This window comes from Athene cunicularia, assembly GCF_003259725.1.
Source record: "Athene cunicularia isolate RWA chromosome 4 unlocalized genomic scaffold, athCun1 chr4_part3, whole genome shotgun sequence".
NCBI lineage: Eukaryota > Metazoa > Chordata > Aves > Strigiformes > Strigidae > Athene > Athene cunicularia.
In genome coordinates, this window is record NW_020799100.1 from 8,966,553 (window position 1) to 8,989,631 (window position 23,079).

General features: G+C 39.9%; 1 protein-coding gene across 2 annotated transcripts in view; it reads right to left on the reverse strand.

Moving 5' to 3' along the window:
• The window catches only part of CAPN6 (calpain 6), a 67,435-nt gene that overhangs the window by 26,800 nt on the left and 17,556 nt on the right, over positions 1-23,079 (reverse strand). For both annotated transcript variants that reach the window (XM_026848868.1, XM_026848870.1), the window contains one exon: positions 261-392. In XM_026848868.1, coding sequence (XP_026704669.1) covers positions 261-392 — 132 coding nt within the window. The remainder of the gene's footprint in view (positions 1-260; positions 393-23,079) is intronic.

The following is a 23,079-nucleotide window of genomic DNA, read 5'->3' on the forward strand; positions in this document are numbered from 1 at the left end:
CTGCAGAAAAAGACAAACGGAACCTATTGCACTCTCTGGTTTTGCTTTATCTCTTCTTTGGTGCTCAATGGGACTGTGGAGTGGGGAGATCTCATAACATGACGAATGAACTGCTAAAGAAAGGAAACATTTGAATCCACCGAAATTCACCACTCATCAGAGGCACATTAATCCTAGAGGGAAAAACACTGCCTGATAGGCAGGGCAACAACCAAGGTTTATCAGCTTTATTTCATGCACCAAGCACACTGATCACCTACCTGCTGCCAGAGGCTCTCCCTCAGAGCCAAGCAGGAGCACGCAGCCACAAACCAGCAGTTCCCCAGAATGCCTTGGTGTAAGTCATGGGAGCTGATTCCATTCACAAACAGGTGGGGGTCTTCACAGAGGTCCTAACAAAGCAAACCAGAGCTTACTGGAGACTCCACTCCAGAAATGACCACAGCATCCTTCCAGCTATTATTCTCCACACTTGTTCTGCATCGCATTCCCACTGAAGAGTGGAGTTTCTGTACCAGGAAGTTCAAAAGCCCTCTGGCACTAAATATATTTGAAAGTCAGGGTATACAGGATTATTTAAGTTCTTACAAGTAGATCATGTTGCCTTATATAAACACCAGGATTTGCCAGCTTTTTTTTTGGTCAGAGTTCCTATTTCTGCCATCAGCTGAAGGTGATCTTTGAGGACTGGACTGAATTCAACACTTGGAAGACTTATTTGGCATTGGGGCAGTTAATGAACAGAAAGTAGGGGAAAGGAGAAGGAGAAAGCATTACAGGGAAAGGCTATGACAAAAAAAAAAAAAACAAAAACATCAAGAAAAGCAACAGGAAATGATGCTACTGACACCAGAACTCTAAGCTCCTCTTCCTTCATTGCCACTCCCTTGGCTGACATTCTGAAAACCCTCCTCCACCAACAGCATGAGTTACTACAATGACTCTTGCCATCCAGCACCAAAGGCAGCAAAGAATACATGTCTGTGAAATATGCCTCTCATTCTCTGGATCTCATCTTTCTCTTTTATCTGGCTCTTATTAGAACCACTCGTTCCTCCTCTGGAATTGCTTTTCTGGCTGCATCTCTATTTACATGCAGATTCTCACCAAAGATGATCTCCTTGCTCCTCACTAGCTTGTTCCTGGCTGTCTTTATAGCCTGCAGATCAAGGCACCAAAAGGAGGACTTCTAAGTATCACTGAACGTGGGAAAGCCACATGGGTACATTTTGCAGCAGTATTGTGCTTGTTACCAAAAAATCCTTGGTAGATGGTGTTCTGCTAAATGAGTATGTATGTGGCCTCACAGTCTCAGAGAGAACCTCCCAAGCAACACTTCAGAAAACAGGTAATCTGACTGCCCCATGATTGATATGGAACCTACTGGTTTTAACCCAGTGATTGCTCATGACACTCTTGAGTGAATCATTGCTTTTCCTTACTGGTTGAAAGGATGGACGAGCAAACAGTGGTAAGAAATTCTTCTCTTTCACAGTATAAGAATAACCCTAAATTTCAACACTGTGGGAAGGAAATGATCTTATACCCAGGCATTAGAAAAGCAGAATAAATAACTCCCTCTCACCTCAAAACGGCAGAGACTCCAAATTAACTGCAGTCTTTCCAGTTTGTTATCAGCAGCAGAGTAAGGAGCTGTGCTCCTTATGGATTCTCACTGCCCTTTGATAATTATAGATGATGATCCCAAAATACCAAGATTGCAATCCAAGCCTGGCTACACACCATGTCAAAACCTCTCAGTCTTCCCTTTGATGGGACTGTGACAAATCAGTGCCAGCTGAACTTATTTTCAGAGAAAAGAACCACCTCAGTGCTGAGCTGAAAGCCTGTTTTCCTAGGCTGCTTTAGCAGATGGCAGCCTGAAGTCAGCTCACGATATGCAATGTATGGAGTTGCTGCTGTTTTCTTTAAGAAAATTATATTTTTGGCATAAGACTTTTCTCATTAAATAACAATTGGTAGAAATTTTAAATGCCTCTTGGGAAACAAGTAACTGATCATTATATGACACACTTCTGTCAGTATTTCTTACATGTGTTTTCACTTAGAGCAATTTTAAAGCTTATTAATAGACCTTAATAAAATTCTGAATAACAAAATGGTGCCTACGAGGAAAACTGACCACGTGCAAGACACTCATCTGCATCATGGACAGATTAATTTAATCTGCTGGATGCTCTGACGGGGAGCGGTAACAGGAACTTCAGGCTAGCACTTCAGCTGGTGTAAATCAACCCAGGTGCCTGTTGCAGGGGTTGACATCAGTTGACCACTTGGCCTTCACGGTGGTAGCACACATTCCAAACCCAGCTTGGGTAGCCTCAAGTTTCATATCCCATTTCCATGCATCTCTTGCAGTAATAATCTCTAGTTTGTTTTTCCCTTCAAAATGTTATTTTGGTGGCGTAATAAACAGTGGATAAACTGAAACTTCATGGTTAAAATTGTCCCAACTTTGTCACTAGAGGAAGCCCAAACTTTTATTGGTTTTGAAATAAGTTAAACACTACCGTGTATTACAAATATTGTCTCGTATTTGGTTTGCTTTACTAAAAATAACCACATTAAACTGTCATTTTTTTTAATTGAAGTGTGTCTCACATTTCATACAGTCCTCAGAGAAAAAACAGAGAGCACCATGCGTCAACTGCCAAACATATGGGTGAGATTAGCATTTGCTGACCACTGGGGTCCAAAGCAAACATGGAACAGCAGAATTTAGAAAAGCACCTCCCTGTTTTCACCATAGTCACTAAATTCTTCAGGATCCTGCTTGATAATCCCTTTCTTATTGAACTGCCTAGCAGTCCTGGACTTCTAAAACTAAAGAACAGTGCAAATAACATTAGTTCTGTTTCTTTTGTCATTAATTACAGCCATTATTACAGCTTCTATAATGACTGTCACTGTGTGGCTGAGATGCACAATAATCTCATGTGCAAGCTATATCTAGTTTCAGCCGTTTGCTCTCTTCTGGGCTTTTTTGCTTTTCACCAGCTATACAGCATAATAAATTCTAAGGAATGCTTTTGAGATGGAATTAACTGTCTAAGCCACAATTCCCCCAACACAGTTAGAAATGTACTATTTAAATATGTTATTCTGCAGTCCTTGTGAGCATCTTTAAACATTTTTGGTTGCCCCAAGCATGTAAAAAAAAAAAATTCTTTAAAAATCACTTTTCCAATAATGCAGTGATAATTTAGGATAGTTGAGAACTAAGCCAACCACCAAAAGAGGAATTACAAGATAGACTGGCGAGAGATATGGCCCAGGCATTTCAGGAGACATGATGTCTTCTCTCCCTTGCAGCCTAAGCATCTAAGCATGTAGGTTCTGAGTTCCACTAGAAGTACTCCCTTTGCAAACATAGTGGTTTAACCCTAATCCCTTTTCTCAGGGTCAGCCTGCATCACCTCTGGTGTAAAAAAGAGAAATATCTTCACATTTGCAAGAAAAACTTTAAAAGATGTCACTGGAACTTATTATACATCATTAGCATATAATAGTCACACTATTTCTGATACAACACCACTAATAAAAGCAGTTGTATTATTTATGCCCACAGGGAGCATTCCACCATCCAGGACACAGAGGTCTCCACAGTTCTCCCCTTACGCATGTGCATAATAAAATAAACACCATCTGCAGAACTATAATTAAGCTGTAGAGAGTCTGAAAGTGAGGTAAGAGGTTACAAGGGCTTATGGTTCTGCTGGAAACCCTGATGCTCTTATTTTCATACCAGACTTTCATTTGCATGTCAGAAGTCTATTTGTGACACCTCCTATCCTTGCTGCACTGTGTAGGCTCAAAATATCTGACATTTAGTGTTACTCAGTCACTGACGCTGTGAGAAATGAAGTGGCTCACAAAGCCCTTTTTTCTCGTTTTAATTGGTTCACCTCTTTGTAACAGAGCAAGTAAATGAACTGGTTAATGAGCAGACTGGGAGAAGACTGAGAGCAGTCTGTAGATGAGAAATTCAGTTAGCGTGGGCTCACAGGAAATAACAGCGGGAGAGACCTTGACAGGTTAGTCAGTCCCAACCTGTGCCTAGTGTGCAAATTGGCTATCCCTAACCTACTTGTGACGGAACCTTCTCTGATCTGTGTTTAACACAGCCCATGAGGGAAAGTCCACATGCTTCCTCCACTGGTCAGCAAAGCAGCGCATTGCTGAGCTGCTCTACAAGTGCAAGACTTCTGTGAATGGAAATAACAGTCCTTTCCTTTCTACAGCAACCCCTCATATAATCTACAAGCTTCTAACAAGTCTCTCTTCTCTAGTCGTAATAACTGGTTCTTCATGTTTTGTATCAGTGGCGAAGTGCGGTGCCCAAATCCAGACACTATGCTCCAAATAGGCTTCAGCAGTGCTGAGCAGAGCTCAGTGCTCTTGCTTACTGAAGCTGGAATGCCATTTTCCTGTCTTTTTCACTTGAACTTTACATATTTAACTTGTGTTCAGACTGTGATCCACCCTCTGATCCTATTCTATGGGCTTGCTGCCTAGTCATTCTTTCTCCCTAACTGAGCCATGAAGTCATTTAATACCAAAGCACTGTACTTGGTTGCACTGATGAAGTGGTGCTGAATTCCATCCTATTTATTGCACACTGTTTTCCCAAGACATCAAGATAAGTTTGAATTCTCAACCCTGTCAACTGGCTTGCAATCCTATCCCAGCCTGTGTCCTATAGCATTCCCGTACATGCCTTTCAAGCCCCTCATTCAAGTAGTAAAGAAAATACTGAAGAGTACCAGACTAAGGAAGATTTCTGTAGGGCTTCATCGATACACCAGCTTGACAGTGCTCCAAGACACTTATTTCATCAGCTATGCATCCCTATTACATAAATTTGAATTAATCCAAATTTTCATACTTTGGAGAGACTTGTCAGATATTGCCAAAGTCTTACAGAAATCAAACTATATCAGATCTACTGCTCCACTCTTAGTCACAAGATCTGTCCCACTGTATGCTGGAATGAAAATCAAGCTGGTACATATTTGTGTATCTGACAAAACACATTTTTATCATACAATCTATACCATCTAACAGTCTCTGCTTAGGTCTGATAAATTAAGGACAGGAATTTCACTGAGGTACAAAAATGTTCGGACTGTAGTAAAAATAGCAAAGATGGCAACTTCATTTATCTTTGCTACAATGTATCTTTCTTCGGAAATTTCAAAACAATGTGAACCATGGGAGACAACAGCCGCCCATTTCACTGGAGCTATGAAATGGTTTGTATGTTGCCCTGTCATGATTCCCAAAAAAAAAAAAAAAAAAAAAAAGAGTAAGGATGACTTTTATCTGAGACCAGAAGCACCACAGAAAAGTACAGGAGATAACTACTAATTAACTACATGCATTAATTTCAAGTTGTTGTGGCTACTTTGAATCTTAAGAGTAATTTATCTAAAGGAAAAAGTTCCCCTTAGCTCTAAAGGTGCATCTCTTGGTATTAGTACTACCAGCATCCATGAACTAAAAATTATGCAATACTGGTCATAAATAGGGAGAAAGACATTCAAAGGGTTAATTAATTAGCTGTGTATCTTCACAGACATTAACTGAAGTTGCACCATAAGAGGTTATGAGAGATCTCTGACATCTGAGAAAAGGGAAAGATTATATTTTTAACGGATCAGGGTTTGTCAACTGGCTCAGACAGAAAAATAGATTCAGGGAAAGGAAAGGGAAGAAGAAAAAAAAAAAACCAATAATGATGTTTGCAACTAAGATTTTCAAAGGATTCAGTACCATTCAGAGCTTACTTTCTTCAGCACCCTTTAAAGAACCCAGCCCTAACAGCAAAAATAATCTGCCTTTGCTTACACACAAGACCTACAGAGACAGGCACTTTCCTTGATTCTACTCTCAGACTGATCTACTTAAGTACATTCCCTTGATTTTTTTAAAAGTAGTTTTAATTCTGTCAGATCTGAGATTCCTTTCCATTTTCTTCTCTTCTCCTATCCTCATATCATACTGCGTCAACTCCTGTAGAGAGTGAGGTCAGTGTAGGGAGGCAAGGGGAAAGGCAATTCTTTCTGAATATGGATGCGAAAATTCAGCTTTGGCTACAGCTAACTATGAACCAACCCCATCTAAAGGAAGGTAGCAATGACAGCACTTATTTTGAGGTTGTGTAGCTGAAGAGGTAGTAGAGATTGTCTACCCTATAATAAATCCCAGCTGAGCTGACATGTTTATACAAACCCTCTCCAGATCAGGCTCTTTGCCAAGGCAATCGCAGTTAGCCCTGAAAAGAAAAATAACCAAGTCCAACTGTGCTAGATACTTCAGTGCATGCAAAAGAGCCTGTTGCAACCTTGTTATGCCTGAAAACACTCTGCCTATGGAGTGAAAAAAGAGAAGTCTTAAGTTACAATCATGCCCTGTGGTACAGCTCTAACCCCAACAAAAGAAAACCAGGGTCAGATATGACCCTGACTGAAACAGCTCTTGCTGAGATCGGGAAGTGACTTTATCATCGGTGCTGTTACCCCGTGAAAATCAACAAAAGGAAGATTTAGCCCTCAGGTTTCTGTCTGTACACCCTGAGCTCAGGATATGCAATTCCTCTGTAAACTTCATGCCCATTGTCCAGCAAAATCAGTTCCAGAGAGCAAGATAATGTCTAATACTGCTTAGAAAAGAAACCCATCTGTACATACGCAAGGGGATGAGAATGCCAGCTTGCTCCAGCCTTGTGTAAAAGAAAACTCAGTTATGTGGGGATTGAGAAATGCTTCTCCCCCCTCTTTCCTATCCATTAAATCCTCTTACAAAACCAAATGCATCACAGACATTTTTATAGTGTTCTTTTTTTCCATTTTCAGTTTGGGGCTAGAGGTGACTAATACTCACCGAAGGCCATGGGTTTCAGCCTTGCCCTCTTCGTACAGGATACATGTATTTGGGGAGGATCTGAATGAATGTTTTGGAGGAAAAAAGCCCAAACATTGGGCAACATAATGTGTATCTTGGCTGCCTCTGGATTTCACCTGACCCTTGAAGCGCTAGAGCTGCTCCCATCCTGAACACTGACAGTTGCTGGAAAGGGTACACATGATGTGTTGTTGTAGGGCTGACCTTTTCCTGAACCTCAGTAACAAAGTGTTTACTGAAGCTCTTAAGAGCCCCTGACACTTCATCCCAGAAATCACTCAAAACTATGATGAAAGACTTTCTGGTCTCCCAGGACCCTCTTACAAGTATATCATCCCTTCTCTTACAGCACTATCTTAGTTTGTGATGCTTTAGATCAATGCTCTACAGAACTGCAGCACATTCATAACACTTTGCTTTTAAGGAAAAGCTGCCTTGTTTGAGGATAATATTTTTTCTCACTGAACTTACCAGACAAAAGCCTTTGTCTCATGCCTTCTTCCCCTAGTACCTATTCCCTTCTCAAAACTCTTCCTCATGAGCAGCAATCAGATGCCATTCTTAGGACCAGAATCACCTCAGGAAACAGTCATGTTCTCCCAGGTGGGTGTCTAAACTCCCCTGCAACCAGAACATAAGTTCTTTCAAAGGGCAATTTACAGTCATTACCTTGCCACCTCTCTCATAACGTGGTAACACTGGAGAGAGGCATATCTCTCTCTTGATCATATAGGTAATAGTTCAGAATGGGCCCATACCTCTTAAAGAGTTGCTATGCAAAATGTTATTTGTGTCTTTGATGAGGATCTCAAATACACTCAGTAATACACATCACAAAAGCAGGCTCAGCTAGTTGTAGGAAATGCGTCCGAAGTAGCACAGATTAAAACCTAGAATATAACTATTTTAGAGGTTATTTTATCTGAAATTTTAAAAAAGTATTAACTGGTGATCTAAAGTTAAGATCTCCCAAAGATTATTGTTGGTTTAGTGAACATAGATGTTGAGCAGCCTGAGACCACTTTTGGTTGGTTAATGTTACCACCTTGTTTGGAATATCTTGTTTCCTCCATGTCTCACTCATTAGCAATTCCAACCTCTATGGAACTTCATTCTCTGCTATTCCAAAGCTTATTACAAGTTTCACATAATTTGGGGAGAATAATTTATTCAAAGCATCATTTTAATTGGCTAAAAATTTAAATATTTCAATTTCTTGAAAAAAGCAATTGTTTTCCATCAGAAAATACACCATTTTGAGGCCACTAACTCAAAGTTTTCTTGTAAAACGCTTTTACAAGAATTTACTGTGATTTTGAGATGGTGATGCTCCATGAAAAACAGGTCGATATATTAGATATACACCTAAGGCTGGACGATCTCCAACACTTACTGCTCTCAGTGTAGACATCAAAAGAGCTTTTGTTGGATGAGCTGCCACCAGCAGGAAGGACACAAATCTGTTCCTTAGTATTTAATAAAAGGAATCATAAATGAGTTCAAAATCATTATTAGAGATTAGAATGTCAGCAAGGGGATGCACAGCATATGGGGAAGGGCCCCAGATAGGTCAGACTCATCACACATGAGCTATACAGTTAGGCTGCATGTGTGCTGTAACCATTTGTTTGGGAGCGCTACTTAGCAAGTTGTAACTGCCCCACATGGGCTGCCATCAGTCCAGGAATCTCCAGCTAATTGATCTTTTTTCTCCAGTGGAAAGAAAAGAAATTGAGGGCATTTTTAAGAAAAACAGTATGTACCGTTCTTTTGAGAAACAGGTTGTATAAGCCAGTCTAACTCTATTTCTGCAAAGAGCAACCTACCAAAGCAGTGGAAATGACTCTGCATTAAATGCAAGTAACACAAAGATGGCCAAGTCTGAAGACAGTCAGTTCAGAGTGACTCCCCAACATCACTTCCAGGCACACACTAATGTGGCTGAGGCCAGACATGGGCTATAAATCAACTCATGATTTATCAAACTAAAAGGCCACCCAGCATTTAGCTATGTTTTTTTTTACTGCTTCCTCAAAACATGTTTTTCAATCAAGTTCTTGAACTAATTTCCTAAGATGGGAAATAAAAACAATAAGAAAAGAAGGTTGGAAAACGTCACACAATTTTTCACAACACTGAAATATTCAGCACTGGACCAGTGCGGAATAAACAATTCCCAGGTCTGTACATCTGACTCTTCATCTCTGACTGGGGAGGCAGCTATTTTCTTTGCCTGATAATAAGCATCATTTTGGCTCAGTGGCCATGACCTTTCTAGGCTTGTCCAGTCTGACCTTATGCTGTGTCTCAAGGGGCTGGTAACTGATACAGACTGAATTTATAAGGGAATATGCTGTTTACAAAAGAGTATTAGGCAGATTTCAGCAAAGTTACCCTTTTTAATTTTTTTTGTTTTGTTATTACATTGTGGATGGTTTTGTTATTACCTTGGGCATTGTGTAGCAAAAACAAAGTCAGGTCATTTAAGAAACATTGGAGTGAAAATTATTAAGCTGGAGGAGATTTGTTTTACTTGAAAGGAGGTATTTCTTCCTTGTCCAATGGTAATACACAGACTTTAAAGGTTAAAAAAATGCAAGTCTAAACCACAATAATAAAAAGCGTAAACCTCTTTAGCAGCAAGTTCCTTCTTTCCCTGTCCCTTTTCCAGCAGTTTGGTTTTAGCCTAGATTCCAGTATCTACTAATTTTTCTCAGATACCTTCTTGAAGATAAAAAACCCTTTATCCTCTCTTTCCAGTCTCCTCATCTTTTTCATACAGCACCTTGAAGTGTTCTCCCCCACTTATTTGCTTAAACTGTATAAATTTTAATGCCTGGGACAACAGTGCATGGAGTAGCCACTGTAACCTCTCAGATACACTTCTGGAATTGTGATATATGCCATATCATTCTGGACTAGATGTCTGCTTCATAACATAAAAAGAGGAACCATAAACTTGTATATAAAATCTTGATCATAAAATACATGTTTCTTAAACTATTCAATGACTTGAAATGTATCAAATTTTGGATTTTGAAATACTTTTTTTTTAAATAGAAATTTTGTACTAGCCAGCATAAGTCAACTTTTCTGAGCCTACATAAGTCAGAATAAATGAAGTCTCTCAGTTCCAAAGGACATGGATCAGACACTTAAATTCTAGTCTGGACATCCTTTCTGGGAAAGGTCAGCCTAAGATCATGTAAACAGAGAGTATTTGTTTTTCAGTAACACAGACATGACCAATACCTTGCAGAGAACCATAGTGCTTTCACATCATCAGAACTTTACCAGATCACTCATCTACAAGCTCTAGAAAAAAGCCTCCCCATCAGGCTATTCCTTGAGCCTTCTGGTACAGCTCAATCCCTCCATTAATTGCCCAGACAGAGTGTGGGCCGTAGTCAGGAGAGTGATGCCAGCATCTAGTGCTGTCCAGGTGCTAGGAAACATCAGGGCATCAAAGTGTTATGAAGTGAGGATAAACACCAGCACCCATCCGAGGGGTCAGAAAGGTCACCAGTGTTGCCAACTGCAGCCAAAAGGAGTATTACAAAAAAATGTTGCTAAGGAACAAAACAAAGAGATCAGTGGAGAGAGAGAACCCAAAATATGTGATGCCTGTTTGACAGTCTGAACAACCAACCACCTTCCCATTTTAAGGAATCTCACTACTTGCCTAGGAGTTCAAATTCTGAGCTATAAAAAAAATGTTGTATCAAAAATGACACAGCAGCATTTGTTTTACTTCTGAACACTACAAAGCACTTTTATGACTCAAACAAATCAGCAGATCATCTCTCAAATTCACAGAAACTACCAAAATGAATTTTATTTACACATCTTGAAAATAAACAGCAGCTTCTAAGACATCCTTTAAAATCTTATCTTGGAAAGATATTTAGCAATAGAGTTATCAGCACATGAGATAAACCTCCAGTTTTGAGTGATGAAACTGAAAAACTCAAACTCACAAGAGCAATTTCCAAAGTAAGACATTTAAGCAAAGTCACAGTTGTAGTATCTGCCAGGCAATCAAGCACATGCTTTATCCTCCATGTAGGTTAGCTCTTATTTTGCCCAAGATAGAACACTGTTAGAGGACTAAAATGGATAAAATATTTTTGCATAAGCTCCTTTCCTTCTAATTATGTCAAAATTTCAGGAAGTTTTTGAAATTTAAGGAATCATATTAGATGCTAAAGGGTAAACTTTTTGAGGGTTATTGTGTGACTAATATGCCATCTCTGTAGCTGATGATGCCAAATGATGACCACTATTGCCACTACATCCCTTAATTCACACTTTAATCAGGCACCCTCCTTTCCAACCCAAATCATTTTATAATTCTATGATTTTCTTTTCTTCCCCACATTCATTGTTATCGACTCCATTGTTTTGGACTAGATGATCTTCAAGGTACTTTCCAACCTAGATGATTCTGTGAACTCAACACATTTCAGAAGGAAACAATAAGAAAACTACTTCTATATCTCACAGATCTGTTTAAGAAGTTTGCTTTCTGCTATCTCCCTGTCTTGTGGGCACTCTGATATCTAATAGAGGATAAACCCTTTCCCAGGGTATCCTGCTCCTACTGAACTGTCTGTTTCCATGGCACATGGAGTTTCATGAAGACATCTACTCATTTACCAAACTGGGTTGAAAGCAGTTAACAGTAAAGCATTGTTGGGGGAAAGAGGGGAACAGACAGACACAGACTTGGAGACAGTGTAACTGTAATTGTGCTTCCTCTGGGGGAAAAAGGTCAAAAGAAACAAAAAGCCTGATGGCAAGAAGCTAATTGCTTGATGTTCTCCATCAACACTAGTCAGTTTTGCAGATCACAGAGTATCCCTAAAAATGACCAGAATTACTTGGCTACTGAATGCCAAGGCTGGAGACACCCTTTCCTCCTGCCTTGTTCAGTCTGAGAGGTACCTCTACTTACTCTGATGTCAAATGAAAGTGACTCCAACCTCACAATCACTGTCAAGGTTTCCCCATCATGATGCAGGATTTTCTTCTGTTTCAACCCAAAACAAAGACTAAAGCAGATTCAGTCAGACAGATACATTGACAAAAGCCCTTGACTCCTTAGGAGGAGTCAGCCTGCCAGGGTGTAGTCAGAATGTTTACTTGGTCATGATTTTATTCAAGTTGAAGTGCAGTCAGTTTCATCTCTGTGCTTAAATTGTTTAGATGCTTAAGAAACCTCTTGATTGGAAAGACACAACAAGAAACTTTTTTTCTTATTTATATCATGCTGTTTCTTCATATAGGACTTTTACTGCATTTATCAAGCTTATTTTTGGTTTTCCCAATGTGATATAGATGTAGTGATTTGAATTCACTAATTCATTTCTGACAAATTCCTTTGTTAAACACTAACATTAAATCTGCCTGATGCCAGCCCAAGACAAAGATGTTATTCAACTGTCAGAAAATACAGAAAGCCAATATGGCAAACAGAAGACCCAGAATCATTTTATCATAAAATTCACTGTTCACAGTCCTGCATCTTCATCACTTCAAATAAAGTTAGTACAAAGATCAGGGTGCATATCCGAATGGATGGTAGTTCATTAAGGATCACATGGGATTCCTTATCTGCAAGAATAAGATTGTAAACACATATAAGAAAAACAGACTTTGTAGAACTGTCTACTTAGAAAATCACCAAGTTAGCAGGAATTGAACAAAGGTCAGTGACGGCCAACAGATGAGTCAGTGCCATCACTGAGAAACCACCCTCCTGATTTAGACACCCTAGCAATCCCAATGAGCTCCCACTTATCTTTTGCAATGAGTACTACCAGCCATGGGAATATTCACAGTGACCAGCTTCACAACATTTTTTCAGAGATCGCCAGCTGTTTGATTTGCAGTTATGGATATGAAGTTACATTCTGGGTAAAACAGAAGGGATCCAGACCTCCAGGTCCTATTACAAAGTGTTCAAAACACCATAAAACTTCTTTTAAAGATGGAGATTCTCTACGAACATTTACAAATTTCTGTGAGAACTTCAAGCCTCCCATCATCTGAGAAGACAGAAACCTCTTAAGGTCTGTGAAAAACAGTCTGCTTGTCTTCCAGGAAAAGTTTGAGAGGTGTTGATAACCCAAACATGAACTTGACTAAACATCAAATTCCAGCTAGTCTTAGAGCACTGTGTTCCACCTCTAAGTGCTGGAGAACCACCAGCTCCAGCATTGCTCCTTTCCTGCCAGGTTTAATTTCTTTATGATGTACCAGGAAAACCATCTCATCCAGCTGGAAGTCTAAACCCCATCAGGGACACTGAAATCATTCTGGCTCATTTGTGTCTCCAGTAACGTCTCTGCTAGTGCTCAACAGGCAGACAGCTTCCAAGAGAAAATCATGAGTCACCTTTTAACCCCACCCTCACACTATCAATCACAATTATTTTGTTCAATCGGGGTCTAACAGTCAAAGTAAAGTGAGTGGAAAACCTAAGGAAACATATCTTAATTCTCAAAGGGCAAGGAGAAGGGCCTGTTTCTAATAATGTTGAGGTTTGCCAACGTTGCTTTTTTTCTTGTCTTACAATTTAAGTATTTACAGTGCAGCCATTATGATCACTAGAGGGGATTTTTGGTTTTAATTTTTTGCAGATTTTGGAATGTCTGCAGAAGTAACTTAGCATGGTTTCCCCGTCTCTTCCAAGCATACCATCCCTCTTAAATTCTATAGTTTTCACTCTATTCAAATGTAGAGATGCAGGCCAGATTCTCAGCTGTGAATCATTATCACTTTAGCTAAACTGAGGGGGTGATGTTGCTTTCTACAAGCAGAGGTGCAAGGCCCTTCAATCCACCTTTATCCATAGACATATACTGCTTTGGTTTTGTTAATGGGAAATTCATGATGCTTTTAGGAACAGAGAAAGCCTATTAAAACCAGGGATGAGAAAAACCATGGTTGGATTATGTTTGAAATATTTGGATTAAATTTGAATTATTCCTTTTATAGTCCAGACATTACCTGTTTTACCAGTCAGAACATGTGCCCAAATGTGAACGCAGATTTTAGACAACTATCACTTCTGAAAACTTTCATTTGTGGAGAGCAGAGTCATTAAGTGAAAGAGAAGGGAGAAGAGGTCAGAGGGTGAGGTAGTGCATTCACAACTCCATTTAGGGAGGAAAATTAGATGCCCAAGGCTTAAATGCCCCTAATCTGAAGGGATGAGAAAACAGAGAACAGTGATCATGCACAAAAACTACAGCAAGATGATCTCTGCACAAAATCTTTGCAAATTGATCCAATTATTTGTAGGGGTATCGTAGTAACCAAGGGAGAGCAAAGACCTCCATTCACACTCTTCATCAGTCCCACAATTGCTTGTGCCTGTGGTAAAACTGAGGCAGCAGACCAAAACTCAATCCACAGCTGGATCATTGCTAGATGAGATTTAATTTTTTTTTTGCTCACCATCACAGGACTGAAGGTTTGGTACAGTCTTAGGAAAAAATGCAATTTTGATTATTTATTCACTGTATCAGAGTAGGAAGTGCTGTCTCCAGGCAAAAATCAGACCGTAATGTGCTTTACAGAGCACAGTCTCATCAGACAGGCTGGTCCTGAAGGACTTCTTAGTTAATGAGGCCAGTTTTCCACCCAAAATGTTGCAGCCAATAAAATAAGCATCTGCATAAAGCTGTACATTTCATTATTTCTGGTGAAACAGACAGATATGGGAGTTAGGGAGTGATTTTTGAGGATTTTGTGAGCCTTTAAAGGTATTCTGAATTTGAAGAGCAAAGATCACCTAGAGTAGGCTGCCCAGGACAATGCCTTTTGAATGGCTTTTGAATATCTCCAAGAACAGAGATTCCATTTCCTGATGCACATAAGTAGGTCAAGATGGCTTTTGATACTGGCCAAAGTTCAGTGCATAAAAACTATTTACTCTTAACAAAGATAATGTATTTTCCTGAGAAAGAACATTTTATTTCCTGTAAACTTGAAAATATGCAAATTCAAAATGTTGTAGCCTTTAAAGTTAGCAACAATGCCACGTACAGGCAAGACGGCAGTTCTAAAAGGTTCTTTCAGCTGTGAAAGATTTTTAAAAGCTTTTTAGCCAGGAAAACATACGTCTTCATCTAATTTTGAAACAGAATTCATCTTGAAGGAAACATACATTTAAATCACAGGGAAACAGCAAGATATTCAACAAAATTACTTTAGAAATCTAAGATATAATGGCTTACAAAACCTCAAATTCCAGGACTTTACTCATCCCAAATATCCTTTTAAATATAGAAATAAGACTAGAAAAGCATAAAGCTCTTAACATACAAAGCATTTTTTTGATGTGGATGCTTTCTACTCTTGGGGAAGAGTGTTGACAGAACAGTGCCTTAATTTCTTTTGTAACTGGCATGTTTGGGCTATAATTTTTCCTTCAGAGAAGCCAGACATTTAATTCTTTAGGAAGACAAAATCAATGAACTAACAATTACTGTAAGAAGACTTATGCTAGCCGAGGATGTGATCCTTGGGCTTTTTGTTTTACAGGCTCAAAATAAATTTCACCATGTCATTCTTACCATCATCCCATTGCCTCAGGGCAAATAGAAACTGACTCTCCAAGAAACCAATTTTTATCTAATGACAATTGAACCAACTAAATAAAACCTGACATTTTAAACCTTAAAGAAACATTCAGAACCTTGGCCTTGTACTGTTTATGTTCTAGAAGTGACACTGAGGTCACTTAGTATTTTTTCTTTAAAGGGATCAACCAAAACAACATAAAGCCTCTGAAGGAGGGAAATATAAATTGGATAAACTGTCAGGAGAGAAGATAACAAAATACCAGCATCTGGAGAGCTGTCTGCTTGGCAAGCATGCATGTCATTTACAAATGTTTGCTCATAATTATATCCCTGGAAGACTTGGGTGAATAATACTGTTGAGAAAGATGCCGCTTTCAAAACACTGCCTCTCCATCATATTTAAATAAATGCAACACTCACTGAAGGGTGAAGCGTATTTAAGCATATCACTACAAAAAAGGGGAACTGATACCTCACACTGCATTGGTACCTGCAAGACAAGGGGGAAGAATGATTCAGCTGCATATTAGGACGTCCACTGAGCTCCCAGCTCTTCGGCGAGATTTCTGGAGGAGGGAGGGCAGGGATGCTGGCCAGGTGCCACTGTGTTTTTTGCTTCTTACCATGACACAGCTAACAAAGGAGGGCACAACTAAGAACAAAGAATTTGCTGAAGTGACACCAGAAATGGGATTGAGCCATCAAGTTCATGTCATACAGGGTCCACCCAGTACCAGACTGAAATGGAGAGGTTAGACACGGGCTCTTTGCTGACAGCTTAAGGCTTTATAGGTCCTTGCTAATCTCTTATTCTGGGTAAGCTCCATCTTAACAAGATTTTCCAGGAAAATTAAAAAAAAAAATATGGAATTAATAAAATAAGGGTGAGCAACAGCTCCATTCTGGGAACATTTTGGCAGTTCTCAAAGAAACTTGTCACAACTTCCCCACATAAAAACATTAAGGACAAAATATTCTGGGAGGAATGGTTTATCCAGGCAGAAACCAAGATGGAAACATGCCAAACAATGCTTTCATGATGCCTTCCATACTCAGCCCACTGGGGGAAAGGCAAGGTGATAACCCAGACCACAGCAAAAATCCCAGGCCTTTGAAAGGGGCCAGGAATTACACCCCCACCAAAATGTTATTAATATTGAGGTGCACCACTTTATATCACTGATGGGAATGAGAGTGAATTACACTACATTCACAAATTCCCATTGTTTAGAAAAGTATGCTTTCTAAAGTAACATCATTAGGAGAACAAAACAGTATCTGTTTCAGCCCCAGCAGCACTTCTTAAATTAAACACTCATCTCAAAAAAAATGAAGACCTCTGCTCTCAAATTCTGGAGGACCAGGTTCTCCCATGTGTTCATTTTTCAAACTGCTTAACATCCCAAAAACATAATCAATGTCTCCTCAGGGCCATGCTGCCAGAGTCAGGCATCACCCATCTGCTGCAGAAAGGTGAGGCAAAACACAAAACCTAGAACAAAGCAGTGCTCTGCTTCCTATTTCAGATGAACACAGAAATGGAGCCCATCTGAATTAAATACCATAAAGTTTTCGGGGCATGGCTGAGCCACAGCACGCTGAACTCCCCAGTACACCTCAGCCTTCATTTAAACTGCACATTCTGCTCTAGGAAAATGGGACATGGATGAGGGTCACACAGCTGCACATACCCCTCCGAGACTTGAATCCTGGCCACTGCCAGCAATAACTGCCGGAATGGATTAAGGGAGTTAAGAGGTCCCTACTTGTTTGTTTGGCTATGTGAGAGGAGTCCTCAGGGCACCGCACACAGCGCTGCTCACTTCCTCACTGCAGGAACAAAACAATTGGGAAAGAAAGTGCTTAACAACACATCTGCAACAGCCCTTTGCATTTGATGATCACTCTGTCCAATAACTTCTCCATGCTTCTTGGATCCATCTTCTATAAAAGCAGATGGTTGTACTGTCCATCTGGAATATTATGATCTTTCCTGTCTCTACTCTTAGCACATGCAAATACTGACTCACCTCAGTAAGAAAAATAAAATTTAAACCCCCCTTCTAAAGCTAACACAACTCAAATTTTACAGCACTGGTTCTGGGTCTCAGTCTGCCTTCAAAATGCCACAGATTTGCCCTAGTGCGACAATGCACGTCCAAAGCACTGCTTCATCCTTCTTCCCACTGCACCATTCTGCTTCCCAATTCCCTGTCAGATGTCCATGTACATACATCTATGTATATGCATCCATGCCTGCCTGCTCTGGGTGGGGACCTGTGAGTGTGAAGCACTTGAAGTTATTAACAGTCACTGGGACCAGACACAAAACTTCCTAGTGCGTAGTGACTCTGGCACCCACAGCCCCCATACTGGCTTCATATTTATATTAGAAATTACACTGGTGTTGTCACAGGTGGAAACGCTATTGCAAGTGAACCAAGGTTTCAGTTTGCTGAGGGGTTATATTGATGAAATATAGTTATATAAGAAGTTTAGAATTTTTATAGATAAAGTTTTAATAGCCTTTAAAATTCTCTCTCTAGCAAAATGCAATCAAATACAAAATATTTCCTGTTAACAGGATTCTTTCAGGGTCCAATGCACAGCAAACTTCCAGAGACAAGCTTGATGTTTTGGTGACAGGTTACTTTAGAAGAATATCAGGCCAAATCTGCAGAGGAAGTAAACGCACATTTTCCAACCCAAATCTCTGACAATAAACTCCAATTAGAGCACCTCCTGGTGCAAAGCATATCACAGCCACTGTGAGAGGATCAGTGTTCTGTTGAACGTGAACTAGCACGGTGGCCATGGCCTGGATTTGGCTCAGGATGTCTCCCATCCAGCCTACTCCCCTTTTACTGTGATCAACATAATTGTGCCCTCAAGTGCTTCAGGAGGGATATCTTGTGGCAGCTGTCTCTTCTACTCTGGCAAGAAAGGCCCTTCACTCTACAGGAACTAACTCTGAAAGATTAGCTAACAAGAACAGATGAATATTATTGTTATTCTTAATCTTAAACACAGCTGACTAAATTGAGCGCTCTTCCATGCCTCCTTTGGAGTTTCCCTGTTTCCCCAGGCTTCTTTCAGATGTTGTGAGCTGTCAACCATGTTTTACATGGCTAATGTAAAGAAACGAACCTGTTTCTGTCTTCTTTTTCTAGCCAGATGGGAAAAAAACATCCTCCCAGTTGTGAAACACACAAGCACAGTCTTGAAAAAGCCCCCACCTTTGCTATTTCACAGTCAAGCAAGGGCAATGGACTGTATGAAACAACTGAATGTAGCTCACTACCTTCATCTGACAGGGGGGTGCTGCTGAAGGGTATTACACCGGTTCTGTTTTTTTCTTCTGCTCTTACCCCACTTTGGCTACCAGCTCCATCTGCCTGGTCCGAGGCAGCAGGACACAGCACATCACAGATACAGAAGCAACAGCATCTTGATGTAAGCCATGAACACCTATACTGTGCACTCTTCTGCCTGAAAAGGGTGACACTCATTTGATCTTTTACCTCCTTCCTCCTCAGGGAAGCACCCCCTTCCCTCAAACTGAGAACAAATCACCATAAGAAGATCTCGAAACATACACACACACGCACACTCTGGTACCCGCACCACAACAGACCTATTTATTGTGCAAGGCATTTATGCCGATCAAGTCCTAAAAACAGGTCCTGAAGCACAGAGACTAAAAGGAAAGGGCTGGAAAAGCCCAGCATGTCTTTCCTCCTAATGTCTACATCATCAGCTACACCACCACAAACAGCAGTTTGGATTATTTGCCTGGACAGTTTTCTTCCTTTAAGAAATAAAGGAAATAATATCAGTGAAGAAATGTCATATGAAGAGGAAGATAGAATAGCTGTGATTGAGAACAGACAGGGAGGGATGGAACACGTGAAAGCATGTTTCCTTGCAAATGGAGACGTCATTTTCTCTTCGGAACACATTCAGTGAAAGAAAAAAACTCAAACGTTAGGAGAAAATAATAATGGGAGAAAGAAACAAAACAAAGCCCTTGATGTTTTCAGGGAGTTACTTGGCCGGACACTACCAGAACATGCCGTTCCAAGTACCTTAGAAGATCTGCAAGGGAAGTCCCTTTATAGCTGGAAAATGTTTCCTTTTGTCTCCCAGAAAAAATTTCAAGAAACATTTCATTTTTATTAGTGTGTTTGGGGGAAAGTTGCAACATTAACCAAAAAAAAAATAAAATGAAAGGCTTTAACTGAGTATTCCCCCCAACAAAACCCCATTCCCCGTCTCCCTTTTTTCAAAAAGTGTCTGCTCCTCAAAAAGACAAATTACTTAGAACAGCCAGGACTATTATTAATTTTAAAATGATTACAGAATCATATTGGGGCAAGAGTAATAATGACAATGTTCTTCTATTATGATCCTCTACATTAGAACTTACATTCTGCTCCCTAGAACAAGAGCTCGTTCCAATGGATCCCAGTTATGGTTTTGATCTCTGTAGATCAGCATATAATACATGTATTTAAGTTACAGGCACTTTTATTTAGGTTTATCACTGTATTTAGGTTATCATCACTGCTATCATTCACAATATAGGAGAACAGAAAAGTGAACTATAAAGTAATAACTCACTTTTTTCTTCACTATTTCAAGAAACAGTCTATATTATTCTACAGTATAATTATACAAGCTTTGATGTATTTTATTTAAATAGCTTATTGAAAAAAATACACTAAATAATGAAATAAAATTATAACAAGATCAGTTTATTTCTCATTAATTTTCTCTGTGCTCTCTAACCATGGCAGTAAATTTGAAGCTGCCAATGTCTGATTACTCAGAGACCTTATTTTTCAAAGTCATCAACTCATCCCAATACCTCATAAACCTCATCTTTAAGTTAGAGCTAGTTAACATAACTTGATAAAATTTTATTGTTGTGGGAACAAGAGAGAGACACAATTCAGAGCAGGTTTTTTCCTATTATTTCCAGCAGTAAAGTTTCTGTCATCCACATTACTCATGCCACAAATTCTAGATATTCCCACCCCATTATAACCAATATTCCAGGCACCAACACAATTCCCAGAAATGCTCAATTTGCTGGTGAAAAACATGAAAAGCAACAAAATGCCATAAGATCCCACACAACATTTTAAAGCACAGGACTATGATAGAAGGGAAAGAGTTGCTCATCTGCTTGTATTCACATTTTTTGTTCCTTGAAAAATTTCAGCAGGCCATTTTTCATTACATATCAGAACAGAAACCACCATTACAACTGCTTGTATTCAGTCTCCAAGCCAACCAACCTAAATGTGATGTGCTCACATAAGGCAGAGAACATACTCAGAAGCACATCAACATACCGTTGACAGCATTTCACTGAGTCTGTTTTGTGTGCACAAAGTACTTGTAATTGAGCATCCAAATATTCCTCTCATATCCATAAACTGAAATTCTCTTCAGGTACAAATCAGTGGATGAAATTATTAATATCTAAACCAAATGCTAATCGCTTGATCCACCCCCACATCCTTAATATTTCTATAGCATTTAGATTTCAGTATTCCCTTTGAAACACAGGCAGATGGGTTATTATTTATGCTTTTTTCAGGAGCAGAAAAAAACATCCAAGACAGCACTTCTTGACTTTCTCTTGTATTTTTAGCACCCCACATTTACCTGGTCACTCACATCACTTAAGTCACATGAATAGGGGGCTTCACTGCCTAGACTTGTCATGAACATTCAGTTGGTTTGAAAACCATTTCTGAAGCATAACTAGAGGCACGATGAGGGACCTTCCAACTGGTTTTATTCACTATCAGTTACATGAACCACTTTAAGCAATAATTGGTTAAGTGTTCTTACTTCTGATTAAGTTTTACTGGGTTTTAAATGCATGGGAAACATTAGTCTCAATATACTGAAGACACACCATGCTGCTGCTAAGTGCTTTTATACTGTTCTGAATTTCAGTGGATTCACATGTACCTCTCCAGCACCAAATCATAGCTCACCACCTTTGTCTCAGCACTTCAGGGCAAAACCATGTGGCAACCATCCCACTTGAACATTACAGCATTACTTTTCTCAGTGCTAGTGAAAATAATCCAAACCAACAGATTTCACCAAATAAGACAACAAGAAGGCAGCTGTTCCAGAATTACAGCCAGTAATAACCAAGAGTAAGGCTAAGACTTGTTTTGACCCGGATTTCAAAGACCTTTCCCTCCACTTCTGGACACCTCCGTCTTGTAGCCCAATTCCGTGGGGCCTTTCATTCCAAGGTGTATGTGGATCACCAGAATGCAAGAATGGCAATGGCCAAGATGTATGGAAGATTGCTAACTCCACTAAATCTACCCTCACTAAACAAATAAAGCTCAGGGCGGATTTTTAGTGTCTCCAACAAAGAAAACAAGGTTCAGAAGCCAAGTTCCAACACTGATTTTAAGAAACACACAGCATGATGGAGTCCTGCCTACACCAGGATCTCAAATGAGTGGCAGTTCATTGTTAATATTACTTATGTTCACCCATCACTCCACCCCTTCCCCCCAGCTCAGAATTAAATCTAACAACCTGAAGACAATTCGACTTAATTGCAACTGCATCTTCTTCGACAGGATCCGGCTGCCAATCCCTGGCAATTTGAATGTGCAGTTGCTAAGGCAACGAGTGTGAAGAGCATGCTTTTGTGTTGCCACATGCATCTTTGGGAGCTGTGCCAACATCTGAGCTCCCACAGCTGGGATGGATTTAATGCCTTCCTCCCCAGGAGCAGCCTGTCCTTACTTCCAGTGTGGGGACTACAGCAGCCAGCCCTTGGCAAGCAGCTACTTCTCTGTAGATCGACACCTGCAGGAGAATGACAGATGGCTGCAGCCAAGCTCACTATAATCAAGCACAGAGGATGCTGTAACACTTTATCAAATCAAACGTTCAGCAGTGCTAGGCTCCATTTGCAGGAGGTTATGGGGTACACAGTTCATTGTGTGCATAGCTAATGCGGAAAGAAAAGATAATTTACCATAATTTTAAAATAATTTTCTTCTGGTGGTTACCTACCTACCTGTTGTTGTCCACTCACCCACCACCTCCATACCAACAGAAGGCTGCATCATACCTAGACGACTACACAGTCTTCTCACTGCCTCCACAATTTTAACCTAGGAAACATGATTAATGTGTACAGAAATCTTCCCATCAACCTCTCTGATTACCTTCCAGGGCAACTGCTTCCCAGAGTTTAGCTCTTAATTTCTTTCTTATTTCTTTAAAATAAAGGGTTTAAGCTTAGGTCAGAGCCTACTTTGCCTATGACCTTTTATACTGCTTTTGAGTCTGCAAGGTTTATGCTCTTCTATAAAAATCAAGGTGCACTCCAAGCCTTCTCTTTATATATGCACACACGTATGTTTAGCAAAGAAACATCTGACTTAATCTTTTCCATAGCTGAGAACAAGCTGAAGCTCAAGATCACAAGCTAAATCTGCTTTTAATGGCAAGTAAAACGACTCATAACAATGGCAAATAGCCTCCCTGCTACTGCACTCATGTGTAATCTCAG